The 19,300-nt window shown below is 35.9% G+C and overlaps 1 protein-coding gene across 1 annotated transcript; it reads right to left on the reverse strand.

Moving 5' to 3' along the window:
- Positions 1–1,214: 1,214 nt before the first annotated feature.
- zgc:86598 (STKc_CK2_alpha domain-containing protein) lies at positions 1,215–19,236 on the reverse strand. Its single transcript, XM_051873726.1, has 14 exons — positions 19,081–19,236; positions 15,442–15,512; positions 11,939–12,069; positions 10,619–10,730; positions 9,188–9,289; positions 8,999–9,049; positions 8,832–8,891; positions 5,679–5,762; positions 5,236–5,346; positions 4,939–5,040; positions 2,529–2,629; positions 2,293–2,441; positions 1,783–1,872; positions 1,215–1,609 (listed from the first exon to the last, which is right to left on the reverse strand). The coding sequence occupies exons 3-14, from the start codon at positions 12,037–12,039 to the stop codon at positions 1,491–1,493; spliced, it is 1,182 nt and encodes a 393-aa protein (XP_051729686.1). The 5' UTR covers positions 12,040–12,069; positions 15,442–15,512; positions 19,081–19,236; the 3' UTR covers positions 1,215–1,490.
- Between the last annotated feature and the right edge of the window lie 64 nt (positions 19,237–19,300).

Raw genomic sequence — 19,300 nt, forward strand, 5'->3', positions numbered from 1 at the left:
TATCTGTGTTTGCATTCATTCAAAATGGTAGGAGTCAAAACTGCACATAAACTGTGCAGCCAGCCTGTACAATTCCACAAAATACAAGCGCTTTTACAACCATGAATTTTAGAGCTACTGTTATTGGTGCATGCCACAGACAGAAATTTTTGGGCTTAGGCGACTCCTCGTAACTTCATACCTAGTATAGATAGACTACTGCTCTGTGTTAAGCAGAGAAATGTGTTTCTTGAGAGCTGGGAGGTAGGTCTGCAACCTGACCCGAGCACAACGGTCCAAAAAGTCACAATACAAAAGAAAGTGACTTTTCTGTTGTAAAATGTAATTTATTCCTGTGATCAAAGCTGAATTTCCAGCATCATTTCTTCAGTGTCACATGATCCTTCAGAAATCCTTCTAATATGATGAACATTTATGATTATCAATGTTAAATACATTTGTGCTGATTCATATTTTTAAAGAATTCTTTAAAGAATAGAATGAATTCTATTTGTCAAATATTTGTTTGTAACATTTTAAACAACTTTACTGTCACTTTGGATTAATTTATTGGGTAATTGCTGAATAAAAGTATTAATTTCTTTTAAATTAAATTATTACTTGTCCCAAACTTTTGAATGGTAGCGTATCACGATTTCCACAAAAATATTAAGCAGAAAGTGTTTTCAACACTGATAATATTCAAAGATATTTCCGGAGCAGCAAATCATCATATTAGAATGATTTCTGAAGGATCATGCGACACTGAAGACTGGAGTAATGATGCTGAAAATTCAGCTTTGATCACAGGAATAAATTACATTTTACAATATATTCACATAAAAAATGTTTATTTTAAATGGTAATAATATTTTGCAATATTACTGTATTTACTGTATTTTTAATCAAATAATTGCAGCCTTAATGAGCAGAAGAAACTTCTCCAAAAACACCAAAATCTAATTAAAATTACTATTAAAAAAATATATATATAGTATAGTTTTTATACATCCATCACTACTGTTCCTGTATGGAATACAATGTAAACCTAGAAAGCAATGCAAGTCACTTTGAATAAAAACATCTGCCAAATGCATGAGTGTAAAAATGGTTGTTGCACCTTGATATTTTTTATATTAATTATATGTTGTACTTTTAAATCCCCAAAGCTGTAGATTAACAGCAATCACATCAGCAAATATCCATATTGTTCAAATAACAAACAGAAGCCAAAATAGGGACATATAAAATAAATTTTATTATCCATTTTTCTGAATTTCTACACTGTAGTGGCTTCTATATAGACACCATCATCAGGAAAGACTGCCGGACACTGACACAACATAACTGTCTGCTGTGTGTCCGAGCTCCAATATATAATTATTGTATGGAAAAAAAACAAGAAAAAAAAAAACGAAGGAAAAAAAAAGAAACCTAGTTTAGTCTCTCTTTTGTTTGTTTACACTCAACATAAAAATGTGGCCCAGGGCAGAGAGAGCGTGAGAGTGTGTTCAGGGCTGGGCACCGGCGGCTGCAGGAACCTGTGTGGCAAGAGCACTGGGAGACGAGATGACAGGAGAACCTGCGATGTTGGCCATCGGCTGGGATGAGGACATGGATGTGACGCCTCCTACAAGGAAAAATTTAGAAGAAATTAGTAATGTTTTAGAAAGGTGTTTCTTACGAAAATATGTCAGAGGCACAGAAAAATACTTAGAATTTTGTAATTAATAATAGTTTGTAATTCTCAATTCAACAATTAATGTTTTAAGCATGATTCTGGGAGGGAGTCACATGACTGACCTGTGATCATACTGGACGTGCTGACTGGAGTGGAGCCAGTGGACAGTCCTGAAGTGGAGCCCATCCTCGCCTGGTCCTTCACAATGGGATCTGACACGAGACGTGCACGGTGATGAAATTAATGTTGCACATTGATGCATAATCAATACAGATCATAAACCTTTCATTTCAAATGAGCGAGCAAATCCTGTTTCCACATGACAACCGCTTCAGTTCCTACCGAGACATTGTTCACACTTCTCAATCATTTTATCACAATACTGACGTAATATTTCAAAAATCAACTTTGCAATCTGATGCACATTTTCGTGCATTAATGTATGGAGGTGTGCAAGGTATTTTTGAATCGGACTGGGATATAGGTTGGTTGGATGTTTTAACGTCATGCCAGCTTCCTTGCCTATTTAATGTGTTTGAGATACTGGACTCTGGCACGAGGAGCACAGCAGTTGATCTTCGTAGCAATTAGGGTTTAAACCACATGAAATGCCAGAGAGAGCAGACACTCACAGAAATAAGGGTGCTCCATGGCCTCACGGGCGGTGAGGCGAGCTTGGTGGTCGTAGCGCAACAGTTTGTCCAGGAAGTCCAGCGCTTCGGTACTGACCAGATGCTGGTTCTCGCTGTGGACAAACCGTTCCCACCTTTTCCGGGAATGTCTGGATAAAGAGAGAGAGTGTTAGTAAAATCCTTAAAGTGAGGTCAAAGTATTACATGCATAAACACAATCACACATCTCAACATACCTTCCCAATATGTCGTTGAACCGTGGGTCGAGCTCAATGTTGTATTTGTCGATGTAGTCGTAGAGGTCCTCTGTGCCCAGGACTTTGGCAATCCGTACAAGCTGGACAAAGACACAGTACTGGTCAAAAACAGCAGAGGGCAGCAGACACCACACACCTAACAGATCAAACCAGCTGACCTATTTTTGTAGGCCAACCTGAAGTCAGCATCACCCTGGTTCCCTCCACAAAAACCCAACAGGATTTTTACATTGGCTTTTGGATTATTGCAGAAAATAAGCTCTGTGATCAACAAAACTTTATGATTCTTGCATGTTTTGTTCATCATGATAACCTTCACAAATTTAGACAACTTTTATGAATTTTGAAGCCTAAATACAGCTGAACTACACCACGGTCGCACAACTTCCATGTCACCATTAAGCTCTTTCAGTCTTTATCTAATCCATTATCCATCAGTTTAGTCCAAATTTTCTGAAGAGACTCAATTGCTTTATATGATGAACAGATTTAATTTAGGCTTTTATTCACATATAAACATTGATCAGCGAACATAAACAGAAGCTCAACTGAACCTGAATGACACATGAGAACAAACCTCTTGCAGAAGTAACAAACATACACGAGAATGAACCTCATTGGTTCTTGTGGAAGCTCAAACGTGCTGCGCAACACGAGAATGAACCTCATTGGTTCTCGCACATCAAGCAAACATACTTGATCTTCCATTTACCACAACTGATGTGTGTGTTGATTAATGTTTATATGTGAATAAAAGCCTAAAATCTGTTCATCATATAAAGTGATTGCGTCACTTCAGAAAATTTGGACTAAACTGCTCAATTCATATGTATTACAATTTCTTTCTGAAATTTTTGAAGCGTTAAAGTGTCAGCTGTGTAGCTGTCTACGGAGGGACAGAAATCTCTCTGATATCATCAAAAAGATCTTCATTTGTGTTCCGAAGATGAACAAAAGTTTTACAGGTTTGGAACGACATGAGGATGAGTAAATGATATCAGAATTTTCATTTCTGGGTGAACTAAACCTTTAATATCCCGAAAACCTCTGTAGTCCAATTTAGCCACTTTTTTTTTTTTTTTTCTTCCCACAAGGGGGTTTTACTGATGTATTTTATGTCATTGAATAAAATGTGAAAATATCTTGAGTTTGTGTTAACCAGAAACATTATTTGAGGCATTTAACCAAAAATCTATTTTTAAAAAAAACATTGACTTCAGGACGATGGAACCGGAAGTGCTAAAATGCACAAATTTTCAGGTTTTGGCCTAAAAAATGTCATTAGAATTATAATTTTATTTATAATTATATTACTATATAATCATATATATTAATAATATATTTTATATTATTATAATTCATGTAGTTCTGAGTATGCAAAGTATGTACTGCACTTTAATTTTTGAAGACACTGGGACAAACTATAACATCATCTTGATAACATCAGAAAGCTGTCACAAATCTTTTTGCTAACACAAGAGATTGTCTGAAATATTAGAGCATAAAATAATCTCCACCATCCAAGAACATTCTCTTACATGCTAGGATTTGAGGCCAGTGTTCGGTAAGTTACTCTAAAAAAGTAATAACTAGCTATTAATTACATTTTCAACAGTGTAATTAGATTACTATACCAATTACTCTCTCTACAAAAAATTGTATTGAATTACTTATTATTATTCTAAATCCCAAATCAACCTTGACCTGGTGAACAAACAAGGAAAGACACGATATTGCACTTTTGATTCTTTTAAATAAACAATATACAATTGCATAAATTATTCTTGAACTGACCAAAGTGAGTAAAGGGAGAAGGTTACATTAAAAATACATTTTAACATTAAATTTTTATGTTAAATCCACTATCGTTTTATATAGAATTGTTCTATAGACCTTACGTAGCCTCGCCCCTTTTCGGCGCTGTGCTCGTTGTCTTTTGTCTTCCGGTTTGTATTTCCACAGCGAACTTACGCATTTATGAATGAACTGCTCGTTTTAAAATATTCCCGGTCTACTGACATTTGCTAAAACATCTGCTTTAAACATTACAATGTTCACGATAACTTTCATTAACTCTACAACAAGTAAATCCACTTCACCAGCTAATTATTCTTTGACAGCGATGCCATAGAAATATACAGAGCTACTGCAAAAACAGAAGTTCAAAGACAATATTATAAAGATGGCGGTGCGCTTGTTTCTCTGGTGCATAAGGTCTATAGTCTCTACAGTATTTAATCCAGTTACATCAGAAGTAACACTAATTACATCACAGAAAAATTAAGAGTAATCCCTTAATTAGATTACTTAGTAATTAATTACACCCAACACTGTTTGAGGCAAATTAACTCTGAAAAGATGTAGTATGCGAATTGTGATTACGTCTCACCTGATCATAGTTGTCGTGTCCATGGAAAAAAGGCTCTTTCCGGAAGATCATACTCGCCAACATGCAGCCTAAGCTCCACATGTCTAAACTGTAGTCATACATCTGTGGGACGAAACCAACATGAGCTTCAAAAAGCAGTAAAATTAAACAAACTAGCCAAATGACTTAATGTTAAACTGTTTCTGTATGTGCATGTTTATTTAACAGAAGCTTGAACAGATGCTTTTGATGCAAGATTTTTGTCTCATACAACAAACCAAGCACTTGCCTAAAAGTCTTGTTTGCATCTCGTCTCACCTGATAGTCCACCAGAAGTTCAGGTCCTTTGAAATATCGAGACGCCACCCTGACATTGTACTCCTGACTGGGGTGATAAAACTCCGCTAAGCCCCAGTCTATCAGACGCAGCTGAACAATAAAACCCACCATCAGACAAGAATCAAATGTGAACTCAGTCAACAGGGGAATAATTAATGATTCATAAATCACAATTTGTGATTCGCTCAAGCATGTCATAGGTGCGTCACTGTTGATGCAAACTGTACTTTTTAAATTTGATCTAGCTCAAAGTAATCTGCTTGATGTCACGGCAACAAACAAAGCTTCTCTTTTACTGCTGCAATCTCTGATTTGTGATTGGTTCATGTAAGCATGCTCGTCAACGTTCAGCCAATCAGATGTTCGGAGTGAGATGGCATAACACAAAGGCTGACGCGAGCGATGACGTGAGCGGGCAGTACCTTTCTGTGTTCATGGTCGATCATTACGTTGTGTGGCTTGACATCTCGATGCATAATTCCCATACTGTGGCAGTAGTCCAAAGCCTGAGAGAGACACAGAGAGAACCAGACTTTAACACCAGGCTTCTCACACCTTTTGACAAATAAAAAATCATTATTTGACCAATCATTATTTAATAGTTTGATATTACTGGATAATTTAAGAATATTTAAAAAAAAAAAATATATATAGCTGATGAAATATTTGTATATTAAAAATATTATATTAAATTGTATACATTCTATTTTATACACTTTTTTAAATATACTAAAATATATTGAATGTAAATTGAAGATTAATTAAAAAAGGTTGAATACTAAAAAAAAAATTATAGAATATTAAGAGAATATTCTAATCTTGTAAAATTAAAGAAAATCAGAATATTTACTAATAATCACAATGCATGTCTTTATTGTATTTTCTAAAAAAATTCCATATATAATATTTTATTTAGCAAGGATGCAGTAAATTGATCAAAATTGGCAAGATTTCTATCTCAAATACATGCTGTTCTTTTAAACTTTCTATTCAAAAAATCTGTTTCCACAAAAATATGAAGCAGCAGCACAACTGTTTTTAATATTGATAGTAATCAGAAATTATTCTTGAGCAGTAAATCAGCATATTAGAATGATTTCTGAAGGGTCATAAACAAACATGAGATTGGTAATCCTAATACAAAAGGGGCTGGGAATCAAAGCATGAAACAGAGGGAGGGAAATGCAGCATGAGTGGTAAAGGCACAGAGGTTAAGTCAGTGGACAGATGCTCTTTCTGCTGCAGTGACGCAGCTTTACCTGATCCAGATTAACACATCTGAACCCATCAGCAGTCAAACATCCATCTGAACTCCAGGATTCCCACACAACTGACTAACAGCAAATGTATATGAACAACATACTAAAACTGCAGCAATAAGATCTTTCTGAGTGGCACTCTGAGCAGGGGCATCACTAGGCCCATTTTAGGAGGGCTTTAGTCCCCCAAAATTTCCACCCAGACCCCCTAAAAATTTGCAATTAAGTCCGTAATATGTACACTAATTCATGAACACCTCAGTCCCTTTTAAAACTTGTATGAAATCGGCAGCAGGCTTCGGTTCATAACCATATTTTAAGCGTGTTCTTCAATCCGTAGGAACACAGTGCCAGTGTCAAAAGCAAAGGACAACGTGTGTGCATTTATTGATAGATTGTTATGATATCTGCATCTGTGTAATTCTTTGTCATAAATGCAGTTTACATAATATGATGTGAGAGCAATTCAAGACGGTTTCCCATACACTGCAAAATCTGGGCTTATTTATTTATTTTATTATATTATGAAATTCCTTTCATCTAAATAGCGACTTTGTGAATTTTCCTACTCTTGCTATACTTCATATTTCAGTGCAATAAAAATGCAAAAATGTGTTATAATATTAATTTTATAATAAATCCAAAAGCAAAACGTGAAAATAACTACAAAAGGGAGTGGAAATGGCAAATGAGCTAATGAGTGGTCCTCTGCTGCCATCTACTGGTTATAATGATAATATCATGTCATTTTCATAAAAGTGTTTGTTTTCCACCAGGTGACAGAAATCCTCCACTAAAGCATGGCACATTTTCCATGTTATCTCCATGAATAAAAACAATAAATTATATCATATTTAAAGGGTTAGTTCACCCAAAAAAGAAAAATTATGTAATTTATTACTCACCCTCATGTCGTTCCACACCCGTAAGACCTTTGTTCATCTTCAGAACACAAATTAAGATATTTTTGATAAAATCTGATGGCTCAGTGAGGCCTCTATTGCCAGCAAGATAATTAACACTTTCAGATGCCCAGAAAGGTACTAAAAACATATTTAAAACAGTTCACGTGACTACAGTGGTTCAACCTTAATGTTATGAAGCAACGAGAATACTTTTTGTGCGCCAAAAAAAAAAACTAAACGACTTTACAATATCTAGTGATGGCCGATTTCAAAACATTGCTTCATGAAGCTTTACAAATCTTTTGTTTCGAATTGCGTATCAAACTGCCAAAGTCACATGAGCTATTGAAATTTTGAAACACTTATGACGTAATGAAGCCTCGTTTACTAAAATCACGTGACTTTGGCAGTGCTCCAAACCACTGATTCAAAACAAAAGATCTGTAAAGCTTCAAAGCTTCATGAAGCAGTGTTTTGAAATTGGCCATCACTAGATATTGTTGAAAAGTCGTTATTTTGTTTTTTTGGTGCACAAAAAGTATTTGTTGCTTTATAATATTAAGGTTGAACCACTGTAGTCACATGAACTGTTAAATATGTTTTTGTTAAATATTTTAAATATGTCTAAATATGTTTTTAGTACCTTTCTGGGCATCTGAACGTTATCTTGCTGGCAATGGAGGCCTCACTGAGCCATCGGATTTCATCAAAAATATCTTAATTTGTGTTCTGAAGATGAACGAAGGTCTTACGTGTTTGGAACAACATGAGGGTGAGAAATTAATGACATGATTTTCATTTTTGGGTGAACTAACCCTTTAAAGTTAATTTTCCTGCACAAATTTAGTTTAAAAATACTGTTTAAAACATTACATGTGTTGAAAAAAAACATTAAAAAAATATTTTATCCATAATCTAGACAATTAACAGTATTCAATAAATTAACAGTTTATTGAATAATAATGAATCTTAGCTGGTTATTTAAAATGATTAGAAATTAATTCAATATTCAGGGATTAACTTGATGGGTAGTGTAGAACCTGCTGTGTATTGGTCATGCCTACCTTCGTATACAAACAATATATTAAATGATTTTTTTTTTTTTCCAAGTCATACCCTCATTGGGGGCTAAGCCCCCCCCCCAATATTGAAATCCTAGAATCGTACCTGACTCAGAGTGTGTAACAGCTGCACAACTAATGGCATCAAACAAATGCGGAAAGTGGCCCATTGGGGTTCAACATGACAACTACATTGGTTCAAGATGGGGAGAGTTTGAAACAGATTGGAAAAATACAGGTACAATAAAAAGGGCATAAACAAAACTAATATTTAGATACAAGAGGTCACAGACTTGAGATACTCTGGAGTTTCTGTGAACAGCTTTAAGATGATATCTGAAGGAACTTACCTTTAGGATCTCGTACATGTAGAACCGAATGTCGTAGTCTGATAGCGTTTGATACAATTGCTGCACGACAGAACAAGCGGATGGTTGAGTTTAAACGAACTGATTTTTTTGTCTTACATTTTGTTGAGGTGGCAGAATTGATTTAGCAGGTAGCAGAAATGATTTACCTTGAAGTCTGTGTTGTTCACATGTTCAAAAACCAGAGCTGGGGTTCGAGACTTGAGGGAGAAACACAAGAGACTTCAGTTAAAGACGCATTTGAAACGTAGCTGCACAAGCTTGATTTCACATGCTGCATTCTCAACAATTACAGAGCATTTTTATATCAAACATCATCTTCAAGAAATCCAACCGACCACTGGATCCTTGACAATGTCTAGAAGTGTGATGATGTTGGGGCCGCCTCTCAAATTCTCCAAAATTTTGATTTCCCGCTTGATTTTCTTCTTCTTTACTGGCTGCATATGGAAATAAAGACAAAACGAGCAACACAAAGTCATTAAAGACAACATAAAACTGCATTTGCAACACATTTAACTTCCATAATGTGAAATTTCAGAGTTAAAGAGAATAGAGCTGAATAATAACACCTATTTTTCTTTTAGAGCTACTTTACAGCAGAACTTGAATTTGTCTCATATTTGAAGAAATTAGCATTTGCCTGTTTATTATTGTGAAGCTTATGGCTGGCTTAAAAATATTGATTTCTTGATTTGAATAGATTCTTATTTTTGAAAAATTAACACATTTTGATAAATATATGCACTATATTAAATATTCCTTATATATTTTTACTTGACCTGTTCCTCAATATTTCATATATGTTTGAATAAATGTATCATTAAAACAAGTTATGACAGCCAACATTTAAATATTTATATTTCAAAAAAACAAATTGGAGAAGAAACAATTATGTAATTAAACAGTTGTTATTATAAAAACTGCCTGATGTGCAATTTAAATATTTGTATAGAAATCATTTGAAATTTGTGTCAGTGCCAAGCCCTAGTAGAAACCGTCTGCTTTGAAACAGTCTGTAGTGTATAAAGTGGTATATAAATAAAGGTGAACTGACATGATTAGATTATTGGTTAATGTTTTTTTTCACAAACAACATGGCACTGGTTACATCAGGAAAAAAATAACTAATTTATTTCAGCGTTGGAGAAGGTTATTTCACTTTAATAACAGGTTTTGAGGAGGAATGGAACAAGCTAGACTCGTATCGCCACAAGTACCACTGAATCAGAGCTCCAAAGAAAAAAATTATTAAGAAAGTAAATAAGCTCAATTTCGATTTCATCTTGTATTGAAGTACAGATGATGACACAATGACATCTGATCTAACTGCGTCTAGACTCAACCTGTGCAGCTTCATCCTTCGTGTCTCCAGGTAGAGGAAGTTCATTATACACGACTGGCTACATTACGGGACAATGGCACTAATCTTCAAAACTATTTATCACTTAGCTTGAAAAGCTCTCAGCTCGTCGGGTGTTATCGCTAGAATCTAGAGCTCTCTCTGATTTAGAGGAGGAGGGGGCGAGGAAGGAATTCGACAGGCGCCCGTTCATCTGAACGCCAGCCAGCAGCTTCTGGTTTCGATGCCATCCACTGCCTTCCATAACGTAAACAGGCTTATCTCAGCATACGTTCTCGTCAACGACTCGGAAAATGAGAACCTGGAGAGCACGTGAAGTCTAAGGGTCTTCCCAACCTGAACCCAACTTCACAGATTTCTCAACAGAAGACCTTTAAAGCTTGACTGGGACAACAATGCTCTTCACCTTGAGTATTTTGACGACTACTTTCTCGTTGTTTGTGATGTTGATGGCTTCAAACACTTCGCTGTACTTTCCTCTGCCGAGTTTCCGCACCAGCTGGTAGTCATCTTGATTCCTGTTGACAAGACCGACAGCTGTTATTACAAGTGCAAATGAAATGCCGATCCAGACAAATAAAGACGTCAGTGCTGTATCCGTACAGAGATATACTTCACACAATCCTCTGCAAACTCTGACAAATGAATGAAAACTAACAAGACACTTAATATTTGATCACTAAACATGTAAAGTGTTCAAACTAATGAATCAAACACCATTAAGCTTGCAATTACCACAGTGTTTCTGAACAATAAACCCCTCAAGACCCCTGTTCAATTCAGTTGCATTTAATTGAGATTAAATCTGCCCTAAACACACAATTGAGAATCAGTGAGAGAGAGCAAATCTTGATATATATATATATCAATATATGTCTGTACTGTCACAACACTTCCCCATTCAGATTTTGCCAATGAATAATTCAGAGCAACTTGTGAACCTGCAACACTGATTTATTCACAAAAAAGGCCATTCAAAAAGAATGATTCACTCACAAATCAGACAATCACTTCGGACTGTGAGAAAGTTTTACCTTAAGCGATGAGTGTAACTAGAAGAACGCACAGTACTGTTGAAAAGATTGGGGTCGATAAGATTTTTTTTGTCTCTTCTGCTCACCAAGGCTGCATTTATTTAATCAAAAATGCAGTAAAAACAACAATATTGTTAAATATTAATACAATTTAAAATAACTTTTCTATATGAATATATTTTAAAATGTAATTTATTCATGTGATCAAAGCTGAATTTTCAGCATCATTACTCCAGTCTTCAGCGTCACGTGATAATTCAGAAATCATTCTAATATGCTGATTTGCTGGTAATTTCTGATTATTATCAATGTTGAAAACAGTTGTGCTGCTTCATTATTTTGTGAAAACTTTATATATTCTTTTCAGGATTCTTTGATGAATAGAAAGTTCAAAAGAACAGTATTTTACATCCCCCAAACTTCTGAACGTTATTATATATCCATTACAGAATTTTTCCTGACTTTTCCAGGCTTGGAAAACACAATTAAAACATTATTAAAGTTCTCATGACCATGATAATGCTGTAATTTCCTTAATTTTTGTGATCTTTGACCATCCAGAAGTCTTGGAACTGCATAAATACAGACCTTGCATCATTTCACAAAACCAGCTAATATCAAGTCACATTCATTCTCACATCAAAATCACGCACTGTCATCACACGCTGAACAAAATCTGTCTCAGCACTCACCCCCATTCTACGACGTGAGATTCATAGTCCCAGTATTCCCGCGGTCTCTGTGTGTTGACGTCTGGATAAACGCGGGATCGACTCGTGACAGGGCCGGACATGATCTGTGTGTGTGGCTGCGCCTGTCAGGGCTGAACACACACACACACACACACACACACACACACAAAACAATCAATACAAGGACAGAACAATCAGGCTGAAGCACATCGATAACATTGACTGCAATGTAATGCTCAGGGCCTGAAATATATGGCCCCATTTGCACATGGACAAACAAAAGGAAAGAAAAATCTACAACTGGGATGTTTGGTTTTACAGGCCCCCGCCCACGACACGGACCCCTGACTGTCTTGATAAATTGGATTAAGGTTCTGAAACTCTGCCCAAGAGGAAAGTTTTAATCTAGATGCAAGCAGACCGAAGAAGACTCGACCACCGCAGTCCAAAAGGTGTCAGCACATTCTTTCAGGGTTGAAAACACATGCACGTTTATAAAAAATAAAAAAAACATACAAGATGGCTTAAGGACACAATTCCATTTTCTTGATGGCTTTCTATTATAATCTGATTAATTAGAGTTGCAGGTGACACTTCACAATTGTTAACACAAGTTAACAATATACATTCTTAACTTCCCTGTAGGCTCTTCACAGTGAAAACGCAGCAGCTTTGCCACGTTAAAATAGAAATCAATCAGTTTTACAAGAGCTTTGAATGTCTCATATTTTAAAACAGGAATTTCCTGTTTAATAAACCATTTTGATACAGTACTGGAATCAGTGCTGTAAAGAAAACTGGCCTGCAGAACCAAAGTGTGATTAGATTTTACTCATGTCTGTTCTACTGTAATTTCATTTAACTAGTTGAAAGGGAAACCAAATCATCCTTATTCAACCCCTAACTCCATTGTGAAGTCATACTGGACACAATTTAGAACAGAATTTGCTTAAAAACCATTGGGAGTGAAAAATGAAACATCTTTGGCCTGCTCATATCATTATTAAAAGGACAACTTCACTGATTTTCAACCAGCTTTGTATTGTTCAAATGTCAGAAACATATTTAAATGAACAATGTGTACTCTTTCTCTACGTTAACCTGCACCCAGATGTCCTCATGTTGGGGAAAGTTACTTTCAAAAAAGTAATGCTTTACAATATTGCGTTACTCCCTAAAAAACTAATTGTGTTATTTTGTTACTTTTTATGGAAAGTAATGTGTTGCGTTACTTTTTCTCAGCTGGGCTGGGCTTGCTTGTTTGCTTTTTAATAAAAAAAAAAGTTTTGCTAAATGTAAAGGCTCTTCACATCAATAAAGCCCAGAACACACCAAGCCGACGCCAACGAACTAGTGGCGATGAAAGCAAACTGCGGGGTTGGCTCACGTCGGCAGCGTCTGGGTCCAAAGTTGCCCTGACACACCAAACCGACGCCCGACAACCGACGGCCAAGTAGCACGTCCGTTCTGCGCCTACGTAAAAAAAAATGCCTTTCCGTACCAGCAGGTGACAGTATCTGAACAGCCAATCAGAATGATCAGATGGCCCAACTGACCGACGAGCTCCGACGCCGAAAAAAAGCCATCGAGGACCAACTTCAGCTGACAGTGTGGAACACACTGAGAAAACTTAGTTGGCTGACGAACATAAACTGCCCGACGGCCAACTGTCGACTTGGTGTGTTCCGGGCTTAAAAGGTTAGTTCACCCAAAAATGAAAATTATGTCATTCTACACCCCTAAGACCATCGTTCATCTTCGGAACACAAATTAAGATTTTTTTCATTAAATCCAATGGGTCAGTGAGCAATGACAGCAATGGTACTTCCTCTCTTAAGATCTAGTGATGGCCAATTTCAAAACACTGCTTCATGAAGCTTTTGGAGCTTTACGAATCAAATCAGTTGTTCGGAGCGCCAAAGTCACGTGATTTTGCGCCAAAGCAGTGTTTTGAAATCAGCATCACTAGATATTGTTAAGAAGTGTTATGTTTTTTTGGCGCAGAAAAAAAATATTCTCGTCGCTTTATAATATTAAGGTAGAACCACTGAACTCACATGAACTGATTTAAAGATGTTTTTAGTACCTTTATGGATCTTGAGAGAGGAAGTACCATTGCTGTCTATGCAGGCCTCACTGAGCCATCGGATTTAATCAAAAATATCTTAATTTGTGTTCTGAAGATGAACGAAGGTCTTACGGGTGTGGAACGACATGAGGGCGAGTAATAAATGACATTATTTTCATTTCTGAGTGAACTAACCCTTTAAGACTCAGGCTGAAGGAAATGCAAATTCACATCTGTACAGTAGAGGGCGCAGCTCAAACTAACCTTTCAGCTGTGCTGCTATTCTCTTACTTCAGAAATAAAAAAAGAAACACAAATGTGATGTTTAACTAAATTCATTTTTGCTTAGTATGGTTGAATTGGATCAAAGGTCAACAGCAAAAACATTGGTTAATAAAGTGAGATTAAATACATGAAGTATCCATCATGTTCACTCAACGCACAACACCTCTGCACTTACGATTTCTCTCAATATGGGAACAGGAGAGCTGTGTCAATAAATTGGAAAACACTTTACTTTTTCAAGTAACTAGTAAAGTAAAGCAGTAATCTAATTATGTAACTTGCACTACTTTTAAAGTGTTACCCCAGCACTGCTCATTTATTTGTCGACAAAATGTTCGCCTGAAGATGCAAAACGCTAACAAATCTATCTTACAGACATTGTAAGAATATAGAGCTGATTGTAAATCAGTGAAGTTGCAATTTAAAAGTTAGGGACGCAAGATACAAGATATGAAAGATACCAAAATATCTTTATCTGTGCCTTCTTAGAAAAGTCCTGTCTTTCGATTCATCGCCACTACAGCCATACAACAGGCAGACAGACATCTCTAGCATTGCATCATGTTTCATGCTGTTTTTTTTAAAGGTAGTATTGTGTTTTAAAGATGGCTAAAATGTTACACTCTATCCATCTGATTTTGAGCACGTCTTATGTAAATGCTACTCAATAAATGCATCAGATCTGGGTCAAATAAACCTGAAACCTGCCTAATTATAGAGGGTTTCCCTAAGACCAATTAATCAACTAGTCATTCAGGCAACTTGCTAACTAGTCAGTTTTAAAAAAGAATGTCGTTTGCCACGTCCCTATTTATGAATGCTCCAGAAGTCAAGCAGGTATGCAGGAACACAAATACAATGATGCTAAATGACACTCATGGGAGTGTACCATCAGCAACAATGGATAATTTTGTTTTGCCAGATGGGATTTGGGTTTGATCACCATTCCAAAGATTCCTGCCTCCTCAGAAGAGCGCTGAACCTGATCTCACATGATTCACAAAGCCTGTATTCACTAGCAGCCGTTACAGTACCTCAAAGCAGAAATTACATGATCTAATCTACAGATCAAATATGCAGACGTATTTTAGCTCCCCAATGTGTCAAATGAGGTTTCAAAAAACAAAATGGACACTTAACTCGCACTCACCTTAAACTGTACTTGCGGGCAGCCTTGGGGAATCTTGTGCTGAGTTTACAAGAGGGTGACAGTCCAAACACCTGTGAGGCAATGCAAAACAAACAACATTAAGTATCACCACTGACGTCAGTATCTTATTTGCACAGATGTGCGTTTGTTTGTTTGTTTGTTTGTATGAACAAAACCAGCCAAACCGTGCCACTCGCACAAACCCCCTCAAAGCAACATTTGTGTTGAACACACCAAGTGATGATGCAGTCAAAAACACAATCATACACATTCATTAGGAAACATTCTCCATTTGTGTGTCAAAACTGTGCCAATCGCAGTCACTAGTGCACAGACAATGATCAAAATGTACGACGACCTCACTAGGAACTTTTAAAATCAAATTTAAGACCTGCACAAATAAAATTAATACCATAATCTCTTGTTTTAATCATTCTTATTTTCAATAACAAAGGTAAAATAATGAAATAAATTAAAGTGAAATAAGATTTTGGCCTAAATGGTCTGTCATTGTTTTTTCTTTAAGGTTTTATTATCTGGTAGGTCTTTATTTTTTAAAATTGGGACATTAGTTTGGCCGTATTGCTCAGTAACTTGCAAAATAGACTTAAAAACCAACATAAAGAAGAATCGTGATCTTGCCTGAAAAAAATCTTGATTCGATTTTTTTTTTTTTTTTGCCATATCGCCCAACCCTCGTCTAGTAGCTTTTTATGCTAGAATTTAAGGATACGTTGACATGACAAAGATGTACTAAAAACAGCAATGTTTTTCCTTCGCATTTTTCGCATACAGACGACAGTCAAACGATCCTCGTTCACACGGATCCACGAAAACGACTAAAAACACTGTATTATTCATGCCAGGCCAGTAGTTGGCGATGTCACTTTGTAAAGAAACAATACGCGCCTATAGACTGAACACATAATGCGTATGCGATCACCGTTTTCACTAGGGCTGGGTATGGACACAAATTTCAAAATTTGATTCAATTTCGATTCACAAGCTTGCAATTCGATTCGATTTTGATTAATTTGGATATAAGGAACAGTACATGGCAAATTTTCTCAAGGAAAAAAAATCTCTCAACTAATGCTGTAAACAATACATGGGAATCGGTTCTACATTACTATAATATTGAAGGTTAAAATTAACTGATTTGTATACAAACACTTAAATTAGTGGAAGTTAAGGGAGTTTTTATAATAATAAAGTTAAAATACTAACTTTACAATTCTGTAATTATATTTCTACTCCAATTCGTTTTTTCGAAATACATTATTTAAATGGTGGCTGTTATAAAAACTTGACGGATTTATGCAAACATGCATTAAATATTGAAGAACATTATAAATTATAACGAATGTGTAATATGGTGCATATTTAGCAAAATGCTATTCTCTAGAGTTCAGTTTTATAGCTGACTAACAAGTTATGGTCACTGAATATAGTTTTTCTGAGGTAAATGTGACGTTACGTGACATTGCTTACAAGCTGTTTTATTGACGTCTTTCACGTTTGAAACACTGATTGAGCTATTTCATGAGACAGGATACGGATTTTGGTAAGTTGTACTGTATCTTTGAACATACCTTTAGGTATTCATTCATGTTTATTTCACACTGTAACTGGTATTAAAGCGGAGGAGATGATCAGTTCACGCGTGCTTCGAGTTGCCGCATCTCTTGATCTGAGGCTACAGCCATCTGTCACGCCACATCAATCAGCGCCAAAACGTTTTTTTTTTTTAATTTCGTAATAAAATGGAGAGAATTTGAAATCTGAGACTTTGTTTCATATCAAAGCACAAAGCTTATTGCTATTTATTAGATGGGAAGAGCGCTACAATGTTCTGTTCATTCATCAACTGAAAACAGACTAGACTAATCGATTCTTGGGATTTAAGAATTGGTATCGGTTCGTAAAAATAAGAATCGATTAAAATCAAGAAATCGATTTTTTTTTTACCCAGCCCTAGTTTTCACATATTTGTGTTATTGTAGTTTAAACAGAGATTATAATGGTATCGTTTTTAAAAACTTGCATTTTCATGCCCCCAAAACGCCATTGTCGTGTAAATGAACGGCCAAAACGCATAAAAAGTTTTCTGTTTTCAGTTGAAAATGGTGTTGTGTAAACACCCCCTAAGTCTGATGTCTGATCTAAAATGTTGTTTGGCCACATTAAATATAAGTTTCCTTTAATTAAGTATGCATATAACAGTATTTTCCAACCACTTGCCACCACAACTTCCTGAAGATCAACCCATATCCAAGCAAACAAACGTCAGTGGATAGAAAACCGAGACTTACAGCAGGATGTTTCTCAAAAAACCTAGTGAGCTGCTTATCTAGATAACAGATTAGGCATCATAGATGCGTTTCATTCAGGGAGTCCGCACCTTTTGTCCAATGTATTTCAATAAATAGGATTTTTTTAAAACATGATTTTATGCAGGCTGCACTCACAAAGACCAATTTACAGCATATGAAATATTTTAGAGCTTAAAATAATTAGAAAAATACATATTCATTATTGAAACTTCCATGACATTTTCAGACCCATAAAGTTGGCATGAAATGGAAGTTATAATAGTCTTTTATTTACTATTGTGACATATATGCAAAACGGCTTCTCGAAAAAGAAAAAAATTTAGTGTGGGACTTGATTGGATGGTTGTGGTTTGCTTGTATTGGTCGATCTCAAGTGAGTGACAAATTGTCCCACCAATTTTGATATTTCAAAGTATACACTTATTCGCCCAGGGGAGGAAAAAAAAAAAAAAAAAAAGTGTCCCATTGCCCATAGTTTGTATTTTTGAGCATCACAGACATGTGTGTTTCAAATGTGTCTACTATGATGCATACAAACTGCCTAGATAGTTGGCTCACTAGGTTTAATAATTTTGCTTTGGGAACAGTGTCTCCCTGGATTAAACAATCAAACCAATTCACCACCATCCAGAATGATAGTGAATACTGATAAAAACATTTAAAAACATACCTTTTATAAATATAAACCTCTAACCTCATATAAGCAAGTACACTTTTAAAATGTGTTTAAAATAACGTTTTTCTACCCTTGACTGTCTTAATAAAATATCCACCAATGAGCCTAAAACATCATCCATTCATATAGGATTCAAATACAGGGTGTTAAATATTTTAAGGCTTAATGAAGGTTTTTTACATATTTAAAATAAAACAAGAGGTTAAATAAGAGAATAAGGACTAAAATCAGACATGGAGCTCAAACACTCATTCAGATCAGGATGTAGAGCATCAGTTAGGAGCTAAACTAACAGCCTGTTCTTATTTTACACATTCGCAACCACTCAGCTCCTTTATTTTCAAATAAATCTACACTTAAGCACATTTATGACATCATTTAAATGTTAAACAATTTAAACCCCATCAAATCATCGAGTTGATCTTATATATCATTAGCATATCATCACGTTAGCCACAGCCATGCTAACGTTCCATCATCTACACATTACACATTTTTAAAGACACAAGAAGGCTTAATACACAACACAAAACTCCCTCATCGTCCTTGAATTAATCTAAGGATCATGTACATATTAAAAGTTCCTAAAGAATGGCACAAAGTATTAATAGAAAGGGCGGTTTGTATTACCTCTCAGCTCTGTGTTAATATGGCGGCGGCGAAGTTAGCGCGAGGAGACGCGACGCTCCTCCAGTCCTGCAGGGGGCGCGAAACAGCGGCGCTCTCACTGATACTGGCTTCCGCTCAAAGACGCTGGGTTGATTTCTGTGACTGTCCTACTACTGAGAAGCACGGGCTTTTGATCAGTTTATTTGTATTTTTGACCAAATTTCACATCCATAAATGCAAG

Source organism: Ctenopharyngodon idella, chromosome 19 (assembly GCF_019924925.1).
Source record: "Ctenopharyngodon idella isolate HZGC_01 chromosome 19, HZGC01, whole genome shotgun sequence".
NCBI lineage: Eukaryota > Metazoa > Chordata > Actinopteri > Cypriniformes > Xenocyprididae > Ctenopharyngodon > Ctenopharyngodon idella.